At 36.2% G+C, this 21,795-nt stretch overlaps 1 protein-coding gene across 1 annotated transcript in view; it reads right to left on the bottom strand.

The window, feature by feature from the left end:
- LOC126482033 (dynein axonemal heavy chain 6-like) overlaps positions 1 to 21,795 on the bottom strand; it is a 1,073,010-nt gene that overhangs the window by 826,415 nt on the left and 224,800 nt on the right. Inside the window, exons 78-79 of the mRNA XM_050106005.1 lie at positions 20,569 to 20,745; positions 3,139 to 3,285 (exon numbers count right to left, since the gene is read on the bottom strand). Of these exons, the coding sequence (XP_049961962.1) occupies positions 3,139 to 3,285; positions 20,569 to 20,745 (324 nt within the window). The remainder of the gene's footprint in view (positions 1 to 3,138; positions 3,286 to 20,568; positions 20,746 to 21,795) is intronic.

Below are 21,795 nucleotides of genomic sequence, written 5' to 3'. Positions count from 1 at the left end.
ATCACTATGTGCACATCATGAAAGATACTATGGTGCCAAGTGTGAGGGTCCACTATCCCAATGGAGTGATCCACTTATAGGAGGACCACTCACCAGTTTACATGAATTGAATCGTTTCGTAACAGGCTGATGTCGACCTGATCAGCTTGTGGGTTTGAATGCTAGACTCGAATCCCACTGAAAATTTATGGGCCAAAATGCAGCATCACATGAAATTATGTTGGCCAACACCAGCCCCATGCTCATCCAATCAACTATGGGACCTAGTGCTGGATATGTGGGAGAGGCTCTGGTTGATGAGAAATATTACCAGAGGCTGACCTCACCATATGAGGCATATAATTAATGCCAATGGGCAGTGGACTTCATACTGGCCTTATCCCTGACATGAAACTTTCACATCATCTCACATTAATACACTTTACACTAAACATTTGATACAGCTGTATGTTTATTAACTGGAAACCTATTTGAAATCATTGTGCTTGAAATTTTATAGATTGGATTCATGTTACTTAACAATTAAAACATGTAAATTAAGAAATAAGTCAATGTGAATTTATATGGAAATGGTCCTAATATAGGGCAGCCAGACAAATCACTTAATATTTACCAATATAGAAACAAGTAAACTCTGAAATAACTATATTCTCTTCCTTATTGCCTCTACAAAATTTTCTGTATTTATTGTGCACAAGTAACTACAGCCAAGGCTTACAAAATCTCCCTTTCAAGTAAACATTCTTCAGGAACCCAAGAGTAGTTTTCCTTCCACAGTGCCCATTTCTCTATGTTGAGTCTTCAGAGAAGCAATCACTGTAGAACATGCATCCAGTGTATTCTTCTGCAGACTGCACTCTGTAGCATTGTCCTCAATTAAATTTGTAGGAGACCTTTAATGACTGTAAGATTATGCTTCCTGTGTTTTACAATCTTTCTTTTTCAAGAATAAAACTTTTGATTCTGTCTCCTTTGATTCCAATACAGTTTTCTTCTCTTTGAAATATTCCAAATGTTCCCTGTTTGGAGATGATGTTAGCTACTTAGCAGATTCAGAACATGCTGATTTCGCTCGAGCTGGTGGCTCTTGATGTGGTTTGCCGATTTTGGAGCTGTGAAATTATTATTAAAATTCTTATAATTTTGTAGGGTGTACTGCTTTTTATCTGCTGCTGCCACCAGCACTGTGTTCCTTCATGTCCACTGTAACTTGGTTTTTACACCAAGAATGACCAATACTAACACTATGTTTCAGAACATTTATTTTATATCACGTCATAATTATTATGTTACATTGACAAAACTCAAAAATACTGAGATGCTTACAACACTGACACACATCTCTTAAGACACTGATGTAAAATGCCAACATGGCTGCCCCTTTATATATAATTCCAAACAATACTCGGTATTGTTATAAACAGTTTTTTAATAAAATTACAATTAAAATTGTTGCCTCAAAATTAATGAAATATTTCAACAGTTGCACTGGCTCTTATAGAGCAAATACATATATGGATTTTCAAGCATTTAACATTTTAGGAGTGCACAAATACTCAAAATATGAAATATTAACAATACTTTTTCTATTTTTATAAAATGCAAAAGATACATGGTTCGGAAAATGTTCCTACCAATTACCAGACCTATACACTTCAATACAATTATAATTTAGAAACCAGTTTCATTGTAATAATTCTTCAAGCACAGATCCACCTTTTGTTTACATGAGTGATTTCCATTTATTTCAAATTGGATTGAAAAATATGTGTTTTAAATGGGTCCAATGGGCTGTTACATCTCAGAGCTAGCCAGTCACCATATGGGCTCACATTTACACCATTGTTTGCATCTAATTTGCCCAACTCCTGGTGAACTGCAAAGTCGTTGCCTCTAAGTATACACCTGTTATGTGGGAAGAGTTTCATTTTTCGAAGGCTGTTTATAGCATATTCCATAGTTACTGTCTCGAGAAAGGTGCTCCAAACTATCTCATAATCAAAAATGAGGTTATTACTTGTCCTGGGTTATTTGAGCACCAGATTTATATTTCTTGGGGATAATGCATTTTTAATGGTTCCATGAATTCCACACAAGAGGATGCACTTTACGACTAGAATGGGGTGATAAACGGATGATGCAGACATGGTTGTCTTATGCTTTGTCTATCACAAAAATGTGATATGATGCCCATCAAGTATTAGCACAACAGGATTGTCACCAAATGGGTTCACAAAGTTCACAAAACTGTCAGTCCACTTAGTAAAAATATGAGTCCAATTACAGCTACTACGGTGGCAAGTTGAAGTTATCCTAATATGAGAAAGTGTGTCCTAATTTGCGATTCTGACCTGTATTAGGATACTCACGGTATTGCGAATTAGGATAAGCCATCTCACTCTAAAAATCTTGCCTCATAGTTTTGTAGCTCAGTATTAAGGACACTTCATTATGGAGAATGAAAGAGTATTTAGTGAAGACCATATTTGTATGACTATTTCTGCAACAGGTACCCAATTTCAAATATTAAAGCCCTACAAGCATATGCATTCCAAAAACATCAAGTTCAACACATTTAAAATCACAGATTCTCCACTATGTCCAGCTGCATAATGATCCTACTGCCACTGCTCTATGCATGAGGTACCGTGCAAAGGAAGTTCTGATGCTCCCCGACAGGGATGAGCACTTATTTTAATCAGAACCTAGCTGACTCATAATAGTGAACTCTCCCATAATACACACCTTTCCTCTATATTCAAAATCATTTCCAGTAATGTTAGTATCTTCCAGGTAAATTAAAAACAGTCTCAAATCAAAAATTAGTTATTTAATTAAATTCTAATTGCAGTGAGGCAAAGTGTAGTGCATTCCATCATCTGACTTGCTTAGCTACATTACTACAGACCACCGAAATCACTGAGTTCAGTTTTACTTGCAAATTAGGGAGAAACAAACTATAATTCCATTTGAAAACCATATTATATACTTGTCCTGTTGACTCAAAGATCATGGAGTTTTGTACATGCTTGTCTCTTTCAGATTGATGTACATGTCCACATAGATTTTGGTTAATAATGTCTGGCAGAATTTAAGTATCTTACTCAGACATGTAATGTATTGCATCATTGCTCTTACCTGTGCTGGATGGGAAACCACCCAAACTTCTCTTTCATTATTGTTGTGGTCACCAATAGCAAATTTCATTCGCTTTCTAAGAGTGAGGAACATGTATTCTTCAACTTTCCCTAACCAATCTTCAACATTTCCTCTTGCATATAAACCCTGGAAATAAAGCATTTAATAGTTAAATTATAAAGATGCAACACATGAATCATTATATGTCACCAAGTCCAGATGTGACGAGAGTTAATATGTAGTGGACAGTCTAGGCTATGTTAAGTATTTCATATGATGTGTCACAAATGCATTTCATAAAATGTATCATGATAGGAAAAAAAATTTTCAAAATTCACTTTCAAAATTATATTCTGTAATTTTGTGAATACATTGTCTCCCAGATTGCACAGAGACATATTTTGTTGACATTTCTTTTGTGTATATCAACATTCATTCAAGGTAGGATACCTCAACAATAAAAGGTTTGCATTACAAAGGGTTGGGAGTATTTCTGCAGTTGTGATGGTGATCTTCAGTCCAAAGGCTTGTGAAATACAGCTCTTTACACTATTCTATCCTGCTCAAGCCTCTTCATCTCTGAATAATTACTACAACCTACATTTATTTGAATCTGCTTACTGTATTTACACCTAGGTCTCACTCTTAAAGTTTTCACTTTTTACTAAAAAGGGGGGCTGCCTCATGTCTTTCCATCACCAAATTGAGGCAAAGAACTAGATCAGGGCCAGCATGATGATGTTTCTCTACTGCTCATAGCTTGCCAATGTGTCAGTTTCATGTAACCAACGAGATTCACAAAAGAGGCAATGAAATTCTAGCACTGAAAGTGAATATTTGACTGTTTTCAAACAATGGAAGATCCTGGATGGAATGTAACAATACCAGAGAAGGAAAGTTGCTATTCACAATATAGCAGAGATGCTGAGTCATGAAAGGCACAATAAAAAGATTCACACAAACATTGCTTTCGGTCACTAAGGCCTTTGTCAGCAGTAGACACACAGACACACACGCACGCACACACACGCAAATGCAACTTGCACACCCGTCTGCTGTCTCAGCTGTCTCAGAGGGCTGAAACTACACTCAGTACTGCATGAGTGTGTGTGCGTGTGTGCATGTGTGTATGTGTGCTACTGCTGACAAAGGTCTTAATGGCCGAAAGCTATGTTTGTGTGAATCTTTTAATTGTACCTATCGCTACTCAGCATCTCCGCTATATGGCGAGTAGCAACTTTCCTTCTCTGGTATTATTATTTGACTGTTTTTATGGATATGTCTTGAATTGCAAAGTTGTGTTTAGGTTGGGACCAGCACAGCTGGAATTGCTGCATAGAAATGAACAGCAATGACATTTATAATTTTGGTTGTCACAAATATTTGTCATTTTTTCTGAATATGTCATGAATTACCAGGTTCTTGTTAGCTTAGAATGCAACAATATGGCTTAAAGTGTTGTAAGTGAAATGAACAGCAACTAAATTTTTAATCTTAGTTGTCACAAATATTTGACTGTTTCCTCCAAATTTGTTACAACTTCTGAGGTTATAGTATATTGACATGAGAATATGACAATATTCCATTGTGTTTTTCTTAGTAACAAACCATCTGTCAGCTGATCTCTTGTTAGCTGTGTAAAACCACCATGTCACACTCCCCCTTTTGTTACTACATACCTCCAGAGATTGTGGATCACATTGCTGCTCCAAAACATTTAAGTATGTCACTTGCCTTTACTGACTACTCTACAATGCCTCAGGAAGTATCTTATCAACCAATCCCTTTTTTTATTCAAGTTATGCCACAAATATCTTTTCACCCCAAGTATTCAGTGTTGAACTTCCACCCCCCATTTTTCAGCCAGTGTAACAATGCAGTACGTTGACACCAAGGACTATCAACAAAGAAATAAAGCAGGCGAATGTCACAAGGTTACAGACAGACAGACTTGAAAGAACTTAGAGCAGAACAACAACATAATACATGCAACTGTTTCCAGTAAAATAAAGTTAATTTGTTTGATCAGAGCATTAGAAGATTGAAAAACAAGACAGATGGGATTTCTGTGTACCTAGAGGTTGTGGAAAATTCTAAAGTGATGGATGGTTTGTGCCCCTCTTAACACCGTGTAAACACGGTGATGGAGAAGTTCAATATCAGGGATTATAGCTTTGCATCATTTTCATGCAGAGTTAACATGGAAAAAGGTGGAGTTGCAACATACACAAAAGCTAGATACAAATTCTAAAAAATTGATACAAATAATTTTTGTGTTGATCAGAACCTAGAAGCATGTGCCTGTGAATTATTACTGCAGAATACTTCTCTTGTAACTGTAACAGTCTATCAGCTATTTATGAGAAATTTTGATGCATTATTGAAGTACCTGTCAGACAAGAAGAAATGGTTAATAGTTCGCGGAGATTTCAATGTTGATTTCTTAAAAGATACAAACAGAAAAAACGAACTAGAACTGTTATTTAGGTGCTTCAATATGATTTCAGTAGCCAGTTTTCCAACTCATTTATAGTAGATAGTAGCACACTGACTGATAATATTTTTATAGACAGTGCTCAGACCAAAACAATTAATGTACACTCAACTATCTGATCATGATACAAAATTGATGGAAGGAAACAATATGACACCTAATAATCCTGAGGTAGGTTCATACAAAGTAGTGAGGTTTATTAATGAGCACAGGATACAATGTAATTGTAGTAAGTTAAAAGGAGTGTTACGGGATGAGTAATAAACAAAGAGAAATGCTAATATTCAATTTATTCCACAGCAACTTTGTATCAACATCAGAAAGCTACTTTCTTAAAAAATAATCCACAAGATCCATTAAACAAACAAGTAAGCTGTGGATAGCTAAGGAAATTAAAATCTCATATAAGAGGAAGGGAGAAGTTTATATAAAGGCCAGAGTGATTCAAGATCTTACATTACTTGCACACTACATAAAAGACTGTAGTATTTTAAGGAAAGTCATTAAAATGCCTGAAGTATATATGTCCTGACAAAAACGAATAATGCAGATCAAAACTACACGGTATATTATCAAATGGGAGACAGAACAGACAATCACAGTACAAGACACTGAAACAATTAAACTACATGACAATGAAGTCACTGATAATTCATAAATTTCAAATTCTTTAAACAAACACTTTCAAAATGTAACAGCAAAAATAGGATTAAATGGATCAGTTAAAGAGGCAAGAAAACACATTAAAAATGTCATTCCACAAGACTTTAGAAGTAGCACCAGCATCCTTCATTGAATTTAATACACTTATAAAATTTTTAAAAAGCAAAACATTGTGTGGTGTTGACAGGATTTCAAACAGAATTCTAAAAAGTTGTTCCCCCTCACTAAGTAATGTTCTTAGTGATATATCATTGGCATAAACAATTTCTCCAGATGGGTTAAAATACACAGTTGTTAAACTTCTTGAAGAGAAATTAACAATTATTTTCCAGTTTCCTTACTTGCATATTTTTCAAAAACATAATGTACTTAATAATGGCCTCACCATTAAGTGGAAACAATATACTTAGTATATCTCAGTTTGCATTCCAGAAGGGTTGCTTAACTAAGAATGCTATTTATGTATTCAATCATCAAATAGTACAAGTCTTAAATAATAAAATATCAGCAGTTGGTATTTTTTGTGATCTTTCCAAGGTGTTTGATTACACAGATTACGTTACTCTTGAAATAAAATGTGGTGAAAATGATTTTGTGGTGAAGTTTAGGATGTTAACTGATGTTAAACACAAGAAAAACAATGCTCAATATACCAAATCTTATTACAGATATTCTCAAAATAATAATAATAATAACAATAATAATAATAATAATTTTGATGTTACTGCATCACCACATGGGATTTATGCAATGGATTCAGTAAGTTTCAGTGCTTCATGTTCACCTTACATTTTATTTTGCACACTTTATGTTTGGTAGCAAACTTACAGAGTCTGATTACATGCTATTGATATAAAATTTGGTTCAAGACTGACTTATGGCGGTGTACAAATTGCCTCCATTTATATGATTTTAAAAATTACTGTCACTGTTGCATATTGAATTTTGCGTATTAACAATTAAATTTTTACATATATCTTCCCAAATTACATAGAAAATCACGTGGAATAACAGTGATTAATTTCATACAAAGACAGGAAAGAACCTGTTTCTATTAAACCTATGAATTACATATTTTATCAATATATTTTTTTAATTTTCATATGTTATTTTACTGACTTAAAGGAAAATTATCCTATAATTTTCTCGTGAACAGAGTGATTAGTTTTATTGAATGAAAGTTCTAGATTCAATTAATTAAATTTTGTACAAGTAAGAATTTACATTTCTATATGGTTGTAATTATATTTCTATTAACTAACACCAATCAGAACATGAGCATATTTGACTTTGACTGAAGAATCATCATGTCATATTTCTGTTAGAAGAACAAACAACTTCTGACTTAAAAAACATAAAAATAGATGTCTCTTGATGACTTGATGTATAGGAACTTTAATCATTAATTACTCCTTAATTGCAACAGCAGTTTTATTCCTACCATGTGCCTGTAGTTTGTGTTGTGTGTAAATTATGATGATACATTAGTTTTTGATCCAATCTGTTTCCTTCATTTTATATACTGGTGAGGCCTGACGTAGACAATGTCAAAACAACAAAGTTGTTACACAAAGAATCTTCGGTGTATCCCAGTATTCGAATCCAGATGACCAGAAACATGTTTCCTGCATTCTATTTACTGGTGAGACACAATGTAGGCAATGTCAATGCAACAGTTTAAATTGGTGTAAATTACTAATGTTACATATATGCCCTGTACAGGAGAGTGGAGATGAGACTGTAATAGGTTACAGAATCCCAAAAAGGGGTTGTCGTATTACATTCTTTAAAAAAAAAAAATCAAGTTGTCCAGAGCTGATGGCTTTACGTATAGCTGGTTTGAATCATGCTTAACAAAATGGATGTAAAAGATTGTGCTGAATAATTCAAACAGTGTTGGAAGGGTAGAAAACTTTTATGACTGGGGGGTGGGGGGGGGGGTGGGGGGGGGGGATATTACAAAAGGAATCCCAGAGGGTTCTATTTCGGGTCCACTACTATTCCTTATATATGTGAATGGCCTTCCACATGACATGCAACAAGCAGAACTGGTATTTTTTGCAGACAATACTAGTGCAATAAGTAATAGCATTAGAGACAAAGCAAGGGAAGAGTTGATTAATCGCATTTCCCAAAGAACTATAAAGTGGTTCTCATAAAATTTACGCTCCTTAAATTTTTAAGAAACAAACTACAGGGTGGTCCAAAAGTTCGGAAACTCCCTGATAAAATCCAAATGGAGTAGCAAACAAGGAAACAGAGTCCCTGAACACGAGGAACAGGAAGGGGGAAACTTTATAGGCTACGCCAACATGGTGGCCATCTTGAAAGCCGCCATCTTGGATTCAACTCCAAAATTTCAAATGGGAATGTGGTCATGTGACATATCAAACAGATAGAGAATTTCACCAGAAAAACAATGCTGTTGTTGTTTTAAACATAGCTTTATTCACTCTTGTGTTATAGTCAATTACTTGCGGCAGCAGTGGAACACTCGGCAGCGTTAGTTTTGCGTACTGAGAAGTCATAAAATGGAGTCTGAAACGGAGCAAAGTGACTATCCCATGCCTGATATGTTACATGTGTTTGACTGTTAGGTATCATTTACTCATGCTAACGTTTTAATCATTGTTTCCTTATTTACAGGTTACAAAATGTCCTTAACACATGAAGTACGCATCGAAATCATCTTGATACCAGGAAAAAGAAGCACACGGGTCATTGCTGAGGATTTCAACAGTCGTCACCCAACCAGGCAGCCCACCACTCACAGCACAGTTGCCAAGCTTTTGGCCAAATTCTGAGCAACAGGTTCTGTCGCAGATGAACCTAAGGTTGGAAGACCAAAATCTGCCACCGATGAAGCAACAACAGTGAGCGTGTTGGCATCATTTAGCAAGAGTCCGCAATGGAGTACTCGTCGCCTGTCATAAGAATGTGGGGTTAGCCATACGTCCATACTGCGAATTTAATCATAGCACAAATGGCACCCGTGCAAAATTCAGCTGCTCCAACACCTGAATGAGGATGACCCAGAGCGTCAGGCACAGTTCGCAGAATAGGTGACACAGCAGCTGTGGATAAACCCATATTTCCCCTATCAGGTGCTGTTCAGTGATGAAGCCAATTTCTTTATCAATGGTGAAGTGAACAAGCAGAATCACAGATACTGGTTCAACACAAATCCACACTGGATTGATGCTTCCAAAACAGTCAACTCACAAAAAGTGATGGCCGGGTGTGGTGTGTGGGGTACCAAAGTCGTTGGACCATTTTTATTGATGGTACATTAACAGCCAACGGTTATCTGAGGTCATTGGATGAAGAAGTGTTTCCGTCGTTGTTAACGGAGGACGAAACATTTCCGGAATTCTTCCAGCATGATGGAGCCCCACCACATTATGAGCACAATGTGCGAGCATGCCTGAATGTGCAGTTCCCTCAAAAGTGGATTGGTCATAGGGGTGCTGTGGAGTGGCCACCACGTACACCAGATTTGACTCCTTTGGATTTTCATCTTTGGGGTCATGTCAAAGCACTGGTTTATTCTGTGCAAATACAGGATTTGCATCATCTAAAGCAACGCATTGTTGATGCATGTGGTCTAATTCAGCCAGATGTGTTGGTCAAAGTTCATCAGGACTGGGTTTGGAGGATAGCATTAACAATCCAACATAATGGACAACATATCGAGCCATTCCTATGACTGTTGGTGGTCTCTCGGAACTGTGTAACATCGACGTAATGTCTCTTCGGCACATAACACATGCTGCCGAGCATCCCACCACTGCCACATGTTACTGGCTATAACAGGAGAATGAATAAAGCTATGTTTAAAATAACAATGGCATTGTTTTTCTGATGAAATTCTCTATCTGTTTTATACGTCACATGACCACATTCCCATTTGAAATTTTGGAGTTGAATCCAAGATGGGGGCTTTGAAGATGGCCGCCATGTCGGTGGAATAGCTTATAAAGTTTCCCCCTTCCCGTTCCTCGTGTGTAGGGATTCTGTTTCCTTGTTTGCTACTCCATTTGAATTTTGTGAGGGTGTTTCCAGACTTTTGGACCACCCTGTATATTCAGTCCTGTTTAACAAACAGTCATACCAACACCTGATGTAGGAGATAGGGATATTGACTGTGCAGTCACAATACATATGAGTTGCTCAGTTCCTAAATGTCCTTTATCCAATCAGCATAAATTTCGATAATTAGTGAAAAACATATTTAACAATTCCTGTTGTATGTATAAACTTGAAATTTTCTCTGCATGTTTCTTAGTTATCTATTTTTTTATTAAAAAAATCATAAAAATAACTTATTTCAAAATTTTGTTACAAATAAAAAGCTGTTGTATAAGGGACATTTTGGAACCAAAATACGGAGAAGAGACATTTTGGAAATAAAAACTTTGGATAAGAGACAGTTTGAAAAAGAAAACAGGTGAAAAATTATAAAAACTGTTTGTTTAGTAAATGCATATAATTTAATTTTTTTGGAAACTATGTCTGTATGTATTTTTAAAAAAACTGAAATAATTTCTGGTTAAGTTAGGGAAATAGATAGAAACATACATTTACCAGAAAATTATTAAAAAATATAATTACATTAAACCTACACACATCACAGAAAACATTTTAAAAGTGCCTTAACGTTATTCATTTACTTATTTAAATCTGGATTTGTTCTATTAACTGCTGTAAAGTAATTAAAAGCCATTTTCATTGTCCATGTGTCCACTGGCGTTTTCATCTTCAGATTCTTCTTCAGGTCTATTCTGTACTGGGTGGAACATAATATTTTTGTAGAAGGCCACATCTTCATTTTGAGCCCAGTTTTCCTCAAAGTGAAGAGTCAGAAGCTTGTTGACATCTTTCACTTTCAGTTCTTTTACTGTTACTCCAGGTAGTACTAATGGTAGTTCGAAGTTTTGAACTTTAAATCAAGATTTGAGTACTTTTTTCACCTTCCCAAGATTGGTGTTACACTAAGGTTCACTTGCAACAAGTACTTCACAGGTTGGCTCAATGCCTAGTGGTATAATAAATCTTTTAGCAGTCGAAAATTTAAAGTGCCAATTTCCAGGCTTATTTTGGTAATTTTCACATACCTTCTTCCAGTCAAAAATATTAAAGCTCTGAGTCATACTGAAAACAGTTCCACATTCCTTAAAGATTTAAATGTATTTCTCAGGCTTAATAATAGTGTCATAACTTTCAATTTCCCTCTCAATTCAGGGAAATACACAATCAGGCAGCATATAAGAATGACGTGGTACAGGGAATACTAAAACAATGTCTTTAATATTTGGCGGCACTTTATTTACCAACTAGTATTGAAGCATAATCATCATTGAACTGTTCTGGTTTTATCCTCCACAACCATGGGAAAAAGCCTTACAGTGGTCACTCCTTCCAAGCAAGTACTTTTTAGCCTTGCTGATGCAATTTCATTTGAACCTTTTCTTAAGTCTGATTCTGTTCAGTGATATATAAAAACACGGCCTTTTGTCTGCTTATCTTTAGATGTACCTTGGCAGATACTAAAGTTAAATAGATAACGCTGTCGATTATAGTAAGCTGTCTGATCAGGGATTTTGGGTAAAACCAAGTTCTTTTGGCAGTCAAAGGATAGGGTAATTTCATTTTAATTTTCAGTTTTCAGTAAATTAAGGAATGTTTCTGCCCTCTTTTTGTGGAGATTGAAATCAATTTCAACCTATTTGTCCCTGCTGTCTAATTTCAACAGAAACTGGATGCATTTGGAGCACTTGTCCACAGCACGAGAGCCAACACTTAAGTCATAATCTTTGACAAATATTTCATAAAAATATGAATATGGAATTTGAGAATCATTTTCTACTCTTTAATTGTAAGCCTTCTGAAACTTACTTATTGAAAGATGGCTCGAAAAATACTGTCCTGTAATTCTGGTGTTTCTGCAATAATGTTTTTTAAGTGGACAGAATGACTTTACAGAATGCCTTTAAGCCTCAAACAGCTTAGGCTTATTGTCTCCTCCTCTAATCTCAACAGCTAGATTTCTGGAGTGGAAATATTTCTTACAAACTCGTTGATTTCTTTTCTCACTAACGCCAAGTATGCCACAAAAGGATTTCTTACGTACCCAAACCAAAGAAGCATTTCCAGATTTGTTATGTGGGATTAGACAGCGATTCCAATTTTCAGTGATTTGTTTCCAATCATCTTCATTAGTTCTCCTCTGTTTAGGTCTTTCACTCACGATATATTTAAGTATATAGTTATCTTGCTAAATTTTATTCTTAGAAGAATAAAAACCTCCATGAAACTTATGAAGATCTTGCATTGTAAGCTGATTACACTTAAAAACTATATCAGAATGAAGGCACTGTGGTAGTCGTGGCAAAGCCTTTGATGTGTAGAGCTTCTGCTTCTCTATTGTCTTTTTCCATTTATCTGGGTTCTTCATATGTTTCCTTCTTCTGCTCTTCTGGCATGTATGTTATCTTCGGTCCTTCCATAACCTGTTGTTCAGTAGTTCAAGGTTGTAGTTCCTTCATTGGTTAACCACAAAGTTTATCAACTTTTAGGCCTATGACAGTGCACTTTTAAAACAAGCTGCTCACTTTAAACACAGAAGAACACTTAAAAACAGCCTAATTTCAATTATTGGTAAGAATTTTGACAATAAAAACTAGAAAAACCACCAGGGTGAACACACAAAACAAGCATCAACTTCACAATGAACAAAAACATAACCTGTTGTCAACAGTAAACAAAACTTAGCTTCAACTGACCGCCAGTTCTACCACAACACGTTTCACTGGAAAAATACCCTACATAACAATATTAAATTACCCTATTCCTTAAAATGGTTGGTAGCTGCACTGTGTGTAAGAGCCACTTTCGGGGGGGGAAGGGGGGGGGGGGAAATGACGCACTGTTTATAAAAAAAGGCAAAGGATATAGATTGTTTTGTTACAAAAATTAACAGTAGATGAGTCAGCCATGCTGAATTGGATAAGGAACATTCTGAAACTAAATAGGCATATTTCAGAATGTTTTGAATGAAAAAAGTAGTTTAATATAATGAAAAAAAATTGATGAATGCTATGCTCACAATAAATCAATTTCCAAAAAAAAATGGATAACGGACGTTTTGGAAATGAGTGACTCATATGACTGCTAATGAAATTCATAGTAAGTAATGCACCACAATTTGAGAAGAACAATGATATCCATACATACAACACGAGTGGAAAAATGGCCTTTACTACCCATTATTAAAGGAGTTAAATATGCACCAACAAAATTTTTTGATTATTTGCCCAATAACATAAAAGTCTGATAGATAGCAAAGCAAGATTTATAGCTAACTTCATTTCTCCGAGACAACTTCTCCTATTCCACTGGCGAATTTTTATTAAAAAACTGGTAGCCTGTAAAAAAAAAGCTAGTCTTCATGTGTAGTTGCATGAGTAGGACTAAAGTTATAATGTGTTCATTAATGTTAACACTAATCATGTATACATATCCTGTAAATGGACTCATTCCACATCATTTCAATAAAAGAATCTTTCAAAAGATCTCTGAAATATGTAACTAACTAACTAGTAGCAGACTGAACACTGTACAGTGTACTAACAGAATGATTTTAGGTAAAAAAAGATAAGTGTGAATGACCTGTCAGTCAAAGTGGGAGTAAGAGAAGTGAGTGTGTGCAGAATATTGAGACAGATGAAGATGAAAATGATTTACACCAGGTGAGTTCTGAGAATGTTGATGGATGCTCACAAAGAAACACAGAATCCAGTTTGCAATGATCTTTCAGAACAGTAAAAAAATTCTAGAAATGGCTTCCTTGCAAGAACTGTGATGAAGGAGAGAACTTGATTTCATCACTTTGAACCATAGGTGGAAAGTAATTGATAGAAAGGCTTCATGTAAAGTCTATAATGTAGAAGAAATACCTAACTTTCCCTTCAGCAGGAAAGGAAAACAGCTATTGTGTCCTTTGATTTAGAAAGACTGTTGCTTATGGACATCATGGCACACAGAACCTCTGTAAGTTCTGAACTACTGCACCCCTTACACTTTTCCAAGTATGTTTGTCAAATAGCACATCAGTGGAAGTCTCTACAGATATATGATGTATTAAGATGGAAGCAAAGACATCAATTTGCAGCTCAACAACAACTGACTGCAGCTCGAGATGTATGATACTAGTATTGCAGTTTGCAGTTCAGCAACAACCACTCACAACTCAAGAGGTATGTCATCAGTGGCAAACAACAACTGTGCAACACAGGACTGCAATGTCACTGAATACATTTTTGGGTCTACCTGTAGCTCCTCCATTCCCATGCTCAAATGATGGGTTTGTTCACTGGGAGATGTATCCATACTGACTAGAATGTTATTTAATGACTTTCAAGGTAAATGATACTGATCTTAAAATGTCACTCTTGTTGTCTTGATCACTGTAGGAAGCAATTTGTCATTTCCAGAAGTTATGCATTCCAGATGACAATATTTATCACTGTTCAAAACTGGTAATATCCTTTGACACTGTAATAGTCACAAATTACATGCACAGTTGCCTTCAAACTAGAATTTAACCAGTATCAAAAACTTTAGAGAGATAAGCCATCACTGCAGCTTCACATGTGCAAATGAACAACACAAGCAATTATAAGCCCTATTTCTCATCAGAGACTGGGTTACACACTGTCCACTCGACAAAGACAGGTCTTCTCAGGCTTTACAGTTTCCACAAACAACTGGGAAGAAGCACTTCACACAGCCCAACATTTAGCATTCAGTCATGAATCTGTAAGTTACTGACAAACATGCCACAAAGCTCTGCATATGGCCAAAACTGATGGCACAGAAATGTGCGTCTCAGATAATAGCAGTAGGAAATAGTAAGGTTTGCTCAACTATTCAGGTGATGAGCAACACAGGCAAACAACTTCTACACTCTGTTGTTCAAGATTGTGGTCATTCTCATTATACAATCCCAGTCACATTAGTTCCTCATTACCTACTAACTTAATTCTATTAATTTCATGCCCTGACTATTTTATAAATAACCCATAGCACAATTATCCTCAGAAGAATGATATTTGATTTTCAATGTAAAAACTGTGGTCACATCAACAGTGCCTATCATTCCTCTGCATCACACATGAGATGATCGCTGAACCACAGTGACTCTTGCATACAACCGAAATGCTATACAACCAAGAATTAGGCAACCATCAGAAATTACTAATAGACTAATGAACTTACAACAATATCATTTGAAGTGGACACGAGAGATTTTACATTACTGACTAACTGAAATACATATTTACCTCTTGGACCTCCAATGTTCCAATCATATGATAAGAGAATTACAGATTTTGTGGACATGAGTTACAAATAATTCCCAGACATGTAAATGTTTAGCAGTCACAGTGCTCTGAGACAGGTACAAAGGCCACTCAAGTTATTGGTATTTTTCATATTTAGTGTTGTTACTATGCTAAGTATGGTATGTAAGAGGCACAAACAGCATGCAAGCACTGGAAAAAATACCTATGCAAAAGAAGTGGTTAAAATATGCTTCAAACGTTCTACAGTATCAAGTCACATTCATTTTATTATGCAATCTGTATAACCAATAAAACCACATGAAAATCACTTTAGTGAGCCAACTGCCATTTTCAGCTCATCTTGTATGACCTGTTTCAAAAATACTGTTCCTCTGGATGTTTTGCCATTTTCAGAGTGGTGTGTATTGAGAGTTATAAGGTTATTTAGAATCATATTATTTTCCACTTCGGTAAAGTTTTCATTAAAAATATCACCTACTGAGCTGGTATCAGATACTTGTGCATCTTCTAGATTTATGCTAATAATTTCTTTTGTCATTGGTTTTGTGAGTGTTTCAAATCTGATGGTGTTCCATGAGACCTATATCTTGCTCTTTGATTTGGAGATGAATTCACCATTACCCTTTTTTGGGATCTTTAATAACATTGTGGTATATCTTACTGTACTGTTTGGTATAATTTGCATTTAAATTAGACAAGGTTTGATTTTTGTATGAATGTAGAACTTTTTTCTTGCATTTTAGATTTTTGTACCAGTTATAATATTCTGTTTACAGCTGGTTCAGTCTATAGTTCTCAGCTGGGCTACGTCAATATAATACGTGCATATGGCATTAAAGTTACTGAACAAGCAATTTACATCTGTCTCATTGAACATTTTACCCTGGTTTTCATGTTAGTAAATAACAGAAGTTTAATTTTGTCATCACTAAGGTTCCTGCATGTACAGATTTTAATGGGTAGCCTTTTCTCTGAACATAATTCTATTGTTGACAACAGGGTCTCACGATCACTGTAGCCCATATATTATAAACTAGTATTGTACTGAGAGATGGTTTATTGAACAAAATTACGATCTAATGTTGTTTTAGTGTCCCTAGAGATTTTTGTTGATATGTCCACTGTGCTGATTAAATTTAAACTCTTTGTCATCCACAGTAATTCATTACCAGTAATCTCAGGGTTTCAGAAAATCAATTAAAATCACCATATATGGTATTCTTTTTTGCTGATTCTAAGATGCATAGCACTCTTTAAAGTTTAAACAAGAAATTCTCATAGTCTCCACCAGGGGAACTGTATACAGTTTAAATAACAATGTGTATGTTAATAAGCTCAATAGGTAGTATTTTCCATTGTCAAACAGGAGGATTTTGGACTGCCATGTAGTTTAAATTCTGCTTTGTAAAACTAGCTTTCCCTGCATATTTTAAATTGAGACCATAGAATGTATTCCAATGCCCATGAGTTTAATTAATCATGTCAGTTTCTTTTTTTATTTGTTTTAAAAAAGAAAAGAAGAAGGAAAGAAAAATGAAAATAAATGTGAGAGTGTGATGAATCATTAACAATTGTTTTCTACTTCTTGGATGTGTCCAACACTTTCTATAGGTTGTGGACAGAGTTCACTTCCTTATTCCAATACACATAATTTGCACTTCTAATTCTTTCTCAGTTATGCAAGGGTATATACCCAGGTGGCAATTGCTATGTTGGTTTGTGTACCTGTACTCTTATTTAACATTTAAGAAATTCTAAGTAATTATTTTAGTAAAACAGTGAAAATAAATAAACGTGAGTTACAGAATATTCAGATACCCATGAGTTCAATTTACTATTTCTGTCAGGAGAGTGAGAAAGAGAGAGAGAGAGAAAACAAATTTGAGTGCAAGAAAGTCCACTTCCAGTGTAGAGCACAGTTTTTGCACCCACTTTCTCAATGGCTAATTAACACAAATGACAATTATTGTTTTTAAGTTGTTATGATTGAGAATCAACATAGGGCTGCATCCATGGCTATAAGAATACATATTTATGTCACTCATGTTGCTGGCAAATCTTCTCTGTGACTGGGTTATATAACAGGTATTTCTTCTTTCTTCTTCAGATTTTGAGGGACCTTTTTACTGCTGTTTATGTTGCTTTATTTTTCAGAAAGTCAGCAGCTGTAACATGACACGCACAGTGCAGCATAAATCCAGATGCAGGTAGGTTGGTTGGTTTGTGGGATTAAAGGGACCAGACTGCTACGGTCATCGGTCCCATGCAGGTAGGCATAGTCCACAAGGAGATGGCCTCTTTGTGTGTGGCTGGGTTTTGGCCTGCATCAACCTGTTCTTTGAGCTCACAGACGTAATGCTTCGTGTCTGTGGCACACCAGTCACTCCCAAAACTGTTAAACATTTTTAATGCAATAGATCTAAGGACTTCTAAAATTTCTTCACATGCTTGTGGATTCAGAAAAGTTTTCTATAGTGAATTTTTTCATACTCTAACTCTGAAATCCAAGACAGTAAATTCTTGTATGAGTTTGCAGAACCATAATATTTATATACAATGAATTTATAATGCTTATGATGATTTTCATCACAAATGAAGAGAACTTTTAAATTAGTTTTGCAAACTTTCATATTTATAGCTCAAATGCTGAACTGTGAAGAATCTGTTGTTTCACTCACTAGGAAAATTCTGGTAAATGTAAATAATTTAGGAGTAAAGGAGACAACTCACCTAATAGCAGAGTTGTTGAGTCATTGGCAAGCACACAAAAAAGACAAGAAAACTTTGCTTGCTTTCGGAAATATATCCTTTCTTGAGCTGGAGTACAAATACACACACCTGCACACATGCAGGCACAAACCTGCACCCTCACATGGTGCCAGCTGGATACACAATGCAGAGATTACAGTTTGGCAGGTGGACCGAAGGGTCCGGGTTGTGTAAGGTGAGGTGTGTAGAGGGAAAGAGAGGTGGGCAGCAGAAAGAGGTGTCGGGGGTAAGTAGCTAGTAGCTTCGAGAGGGAAATAGACTGTTTTCTGGTTAGGAATGTGGAAGGGAGGTTTGGCAGGTGCATGGGCTAGACATGTGATGCACAAGTGCCAGAACAAGGGGGGGGGGGGGGAGGGGGGGGGGGGAAGGACAGGACAAAAGCGACATAAATTGGGAAGGGCTGATAGGGCAGAGAACAAAGAAACTTTTGGGTGGAGGGTGTGGCCACTGTGTGTTAATGGAGACTGAGCTCAGAAGGGTTACGCAAGTGAAGGAGCTTTTGTAAGGATAACTGCAGTCTGAATATTTCAGAAAAGTAGAGGGTAGGATTGCAATAGTTCATCTTCTGGAGCAGCCATTGAAATCAAGCATTCTGTGCTTAGCTGTGTGTTATGACACTGGGTGATAAACTCTGTTCTTACCCACAGATTGGCAGAGGCCGTTCAGTCTCATGTACATCTGGTTTTTTGTCATACCAACACCACATGCTGTGCAGTGATTGCAAAAGAGTTGGTATATGAGAAGTCTGCTTTCACAAGCAGCCCTGCCACTGATGAGCCTGCAGCATAAATGGAGCAGGAAGTGCTGGGTTGGCGTATTGGGAAAGCCTTGAACCTTGCAAAAGGTTGGGAATGGGGGATTTATTACTGAAAGCTAGCAAGGTTTCCTTCCCTTTTGTGCGTGCCTGTTGATGACTCAGTGCTTCTGTTATTTGGTGAGTGGTCTCTACTTCTAAATTATTTACATTAAGATTTTAAAAAAAATCATGTAGTAAGCCAAAACCACAGTGTACTGATCACACTTTCATTTTTCCAGCCTTTTCTGTTTGCAGTTCAATTAATTTTCAGGAAGGAGGGCAAAAGTTCTTGTGCAATGGGAGGGTTGTATAGTTGCCTCATAGACACACAATGATGCCAACAAACTTTAAAATTAACCACACATTTTTAGTATGGCCATTATTATTAATTAACATTATTATTCCAGAATGAGATTTTCACTCAGCAGTGGAGTGTGTGCTGATATGAAACTTCCTGGTGGATGAAAACTGTGTGCCAGACTGAGACTCAAACTCGAGACCTCTGCGAGTAAGTGCTCTAGGAAATGAGCTGCTCAAGCATGACTCACAACTTGTCCTCATATTTTCACTTCTGTCACAACTTCATCTCTTACCCTGCAGAGTGAATACCTCATTCTGGAAACATTCCCCAAGCTGTGGCTAAGCCATGTCTCCACACCATCCATTCTTCCATGAGTGCTAGTCTTGCAAGTTTCAAAGGAGAGCTTCATTAAAGTTTGGAAGAAAGAGATGATATACTGTCAGAAGTAAAGCTGTGAGGATGGGTCCTGAGTCATTCTTGGGTAGTTCAGTTGGTACACACTTGCACAGGAAGGGCAAAGGTCCTGAGTTCATGTCTGTCTGGCACACAATTTTAATCTGCCAGAAGTTTCATAACATTACTATTATTTATTTTATGGCCAAAGGTACATTTTTTCTGGATTCACATATGTTATACCTGATAATATGTAGGGGAAGGAACCACTACTACTCTTGTTTACATTGGCTGAATATTTTTGTCACTAAATGCCTACTTTTAGTCATTGTTAGGAACATATACTGGACCCAACATTAGATTTTTGTGCCTGTTTATCAATGAGAATTATACCAAGAATAAAACTAAAGATAACCATCAAAATATAAGATAAAGTATAGTGGCAGACTACAGGTTCTTTTCATATGCAAGTATTCTTGACTTTATCAAATAAGTGAACAATATTCAATGAAATTTCATATTTAAAATCAAAAAAATTATTGTAAACTTAGATATATGTTGCAATCCATCTGTGTTTTTTCAAAACTCTAAAAAGGAAAACGTTCTTAACTACTTTTGGCTTAATAAACAACAGTAAAAATCAGAAGCAAACCTGTCCAAGAGCTACTCTCTCTCCTTCTGGTGATATCATTGCTACAATGTCAGTAGTCATTACTGTTGCGGCTGTTTCACCAGATTCTCCCTCCTTCTCGTGTACACCAAATTCCAGTTTTGCAATAGCATCAAAACATTTCCTTAAATGTGGCTGTACTGCAAATGGGTTTCTCGTCTGTCAAACAGTTCTATGTATAAGACTTACTGTACAAGGAAAGTTCAGAAATCACTATTATAAAATGTAAATTAAAAACTAAACAATAGTAAGACAAATTTATTTTAAGCTTCCTGATCTACATACACTAAGCTATAAGAAATGTAAAAGGAATTCAGACTGTAAAACAACTGTGGATGACAATATATTAAATCTGGTAATATAGGTGATGTAAAAATGAAGAAATTCGTTTATTTTGCTTATTTCCAGTTACTAATTAATTATAGAATTACTCAATAGGGGACCTTCATGCAGTACAAGAGTTACAAAAATTGTGCTGTGGTATTCCCTGCCCTGTTTAGAATGGGACTGATGCAAAAGCTAACATCGTAGGAAGAGAGTAGTTGAAAATACGGGCAATATTCTCAGGGGCCAATACATTCAGTGTGTAATGGCTGGCACATTAAAGGGAAATTCTTATTAGTTTACAATACAGCAGATATTTCAGTTACATGAATGCCAGCACATCTATAACTTACACTGTAGGAAATATTGCAACCAGGTACAAGTTTTGTTTGAATCGATTTTATTGTACCATTACTAGTTTCGGGTCTGAGCCCATCATCAGGTGGTAGCATTAATTTCTTTGCAAGTTTTACATCTGTGTCTTCCTGAAAAGTTCTCCTTTGTATAATACATAGATTTTCTTTTGCAATCCATACTGATCAATGAACTGAACTAAATACAAGATGGTGGATATCTGCCATCACTAGTTCTTTTCTCCTTCTCTACTTCTCTCCTCCCGTTTAACCCAAACCTCTTGGCTCACCTAGTAGCCCTACCCTGTTCCTGTTCACAAATCCCTTCACACTACCACAAGCTGCACTACATCTTCCCCCACACCATCCTGATGTTCCCTCTCCTTCTCACTGCATGCTTCCTCCTTACCTCACTGTCTAATTGCTCCTCCCTCCACTTGCAATTACTACTCAGACCAGCCTCAGTAGTCAGAGACTGTGGTCATTTGTGTGTGAGTTGTGCATCTGTGATTGTGTGTGTGTGTGTGTGTGT

Source organism: Schistocerca serialis, chromosome 5, assembly GCF_023864345.2.
Source record: "Schistocerca serialis cubense isolate TAMUIC-IGC-003099 chromosome 5, iqSchSeri2.2, whole genome shotgun sequence".
In the NCBI taxonomy this organism is placed as follows: Eukaryota; Metazoa; Arthropoda; class Insecta; order Orthoptera; family Acrididae; genus Schistocerca; species Schistocerca serialis.
This window is presented reverse-complemented; position numbering and strand designations above follow the sequence as displayed.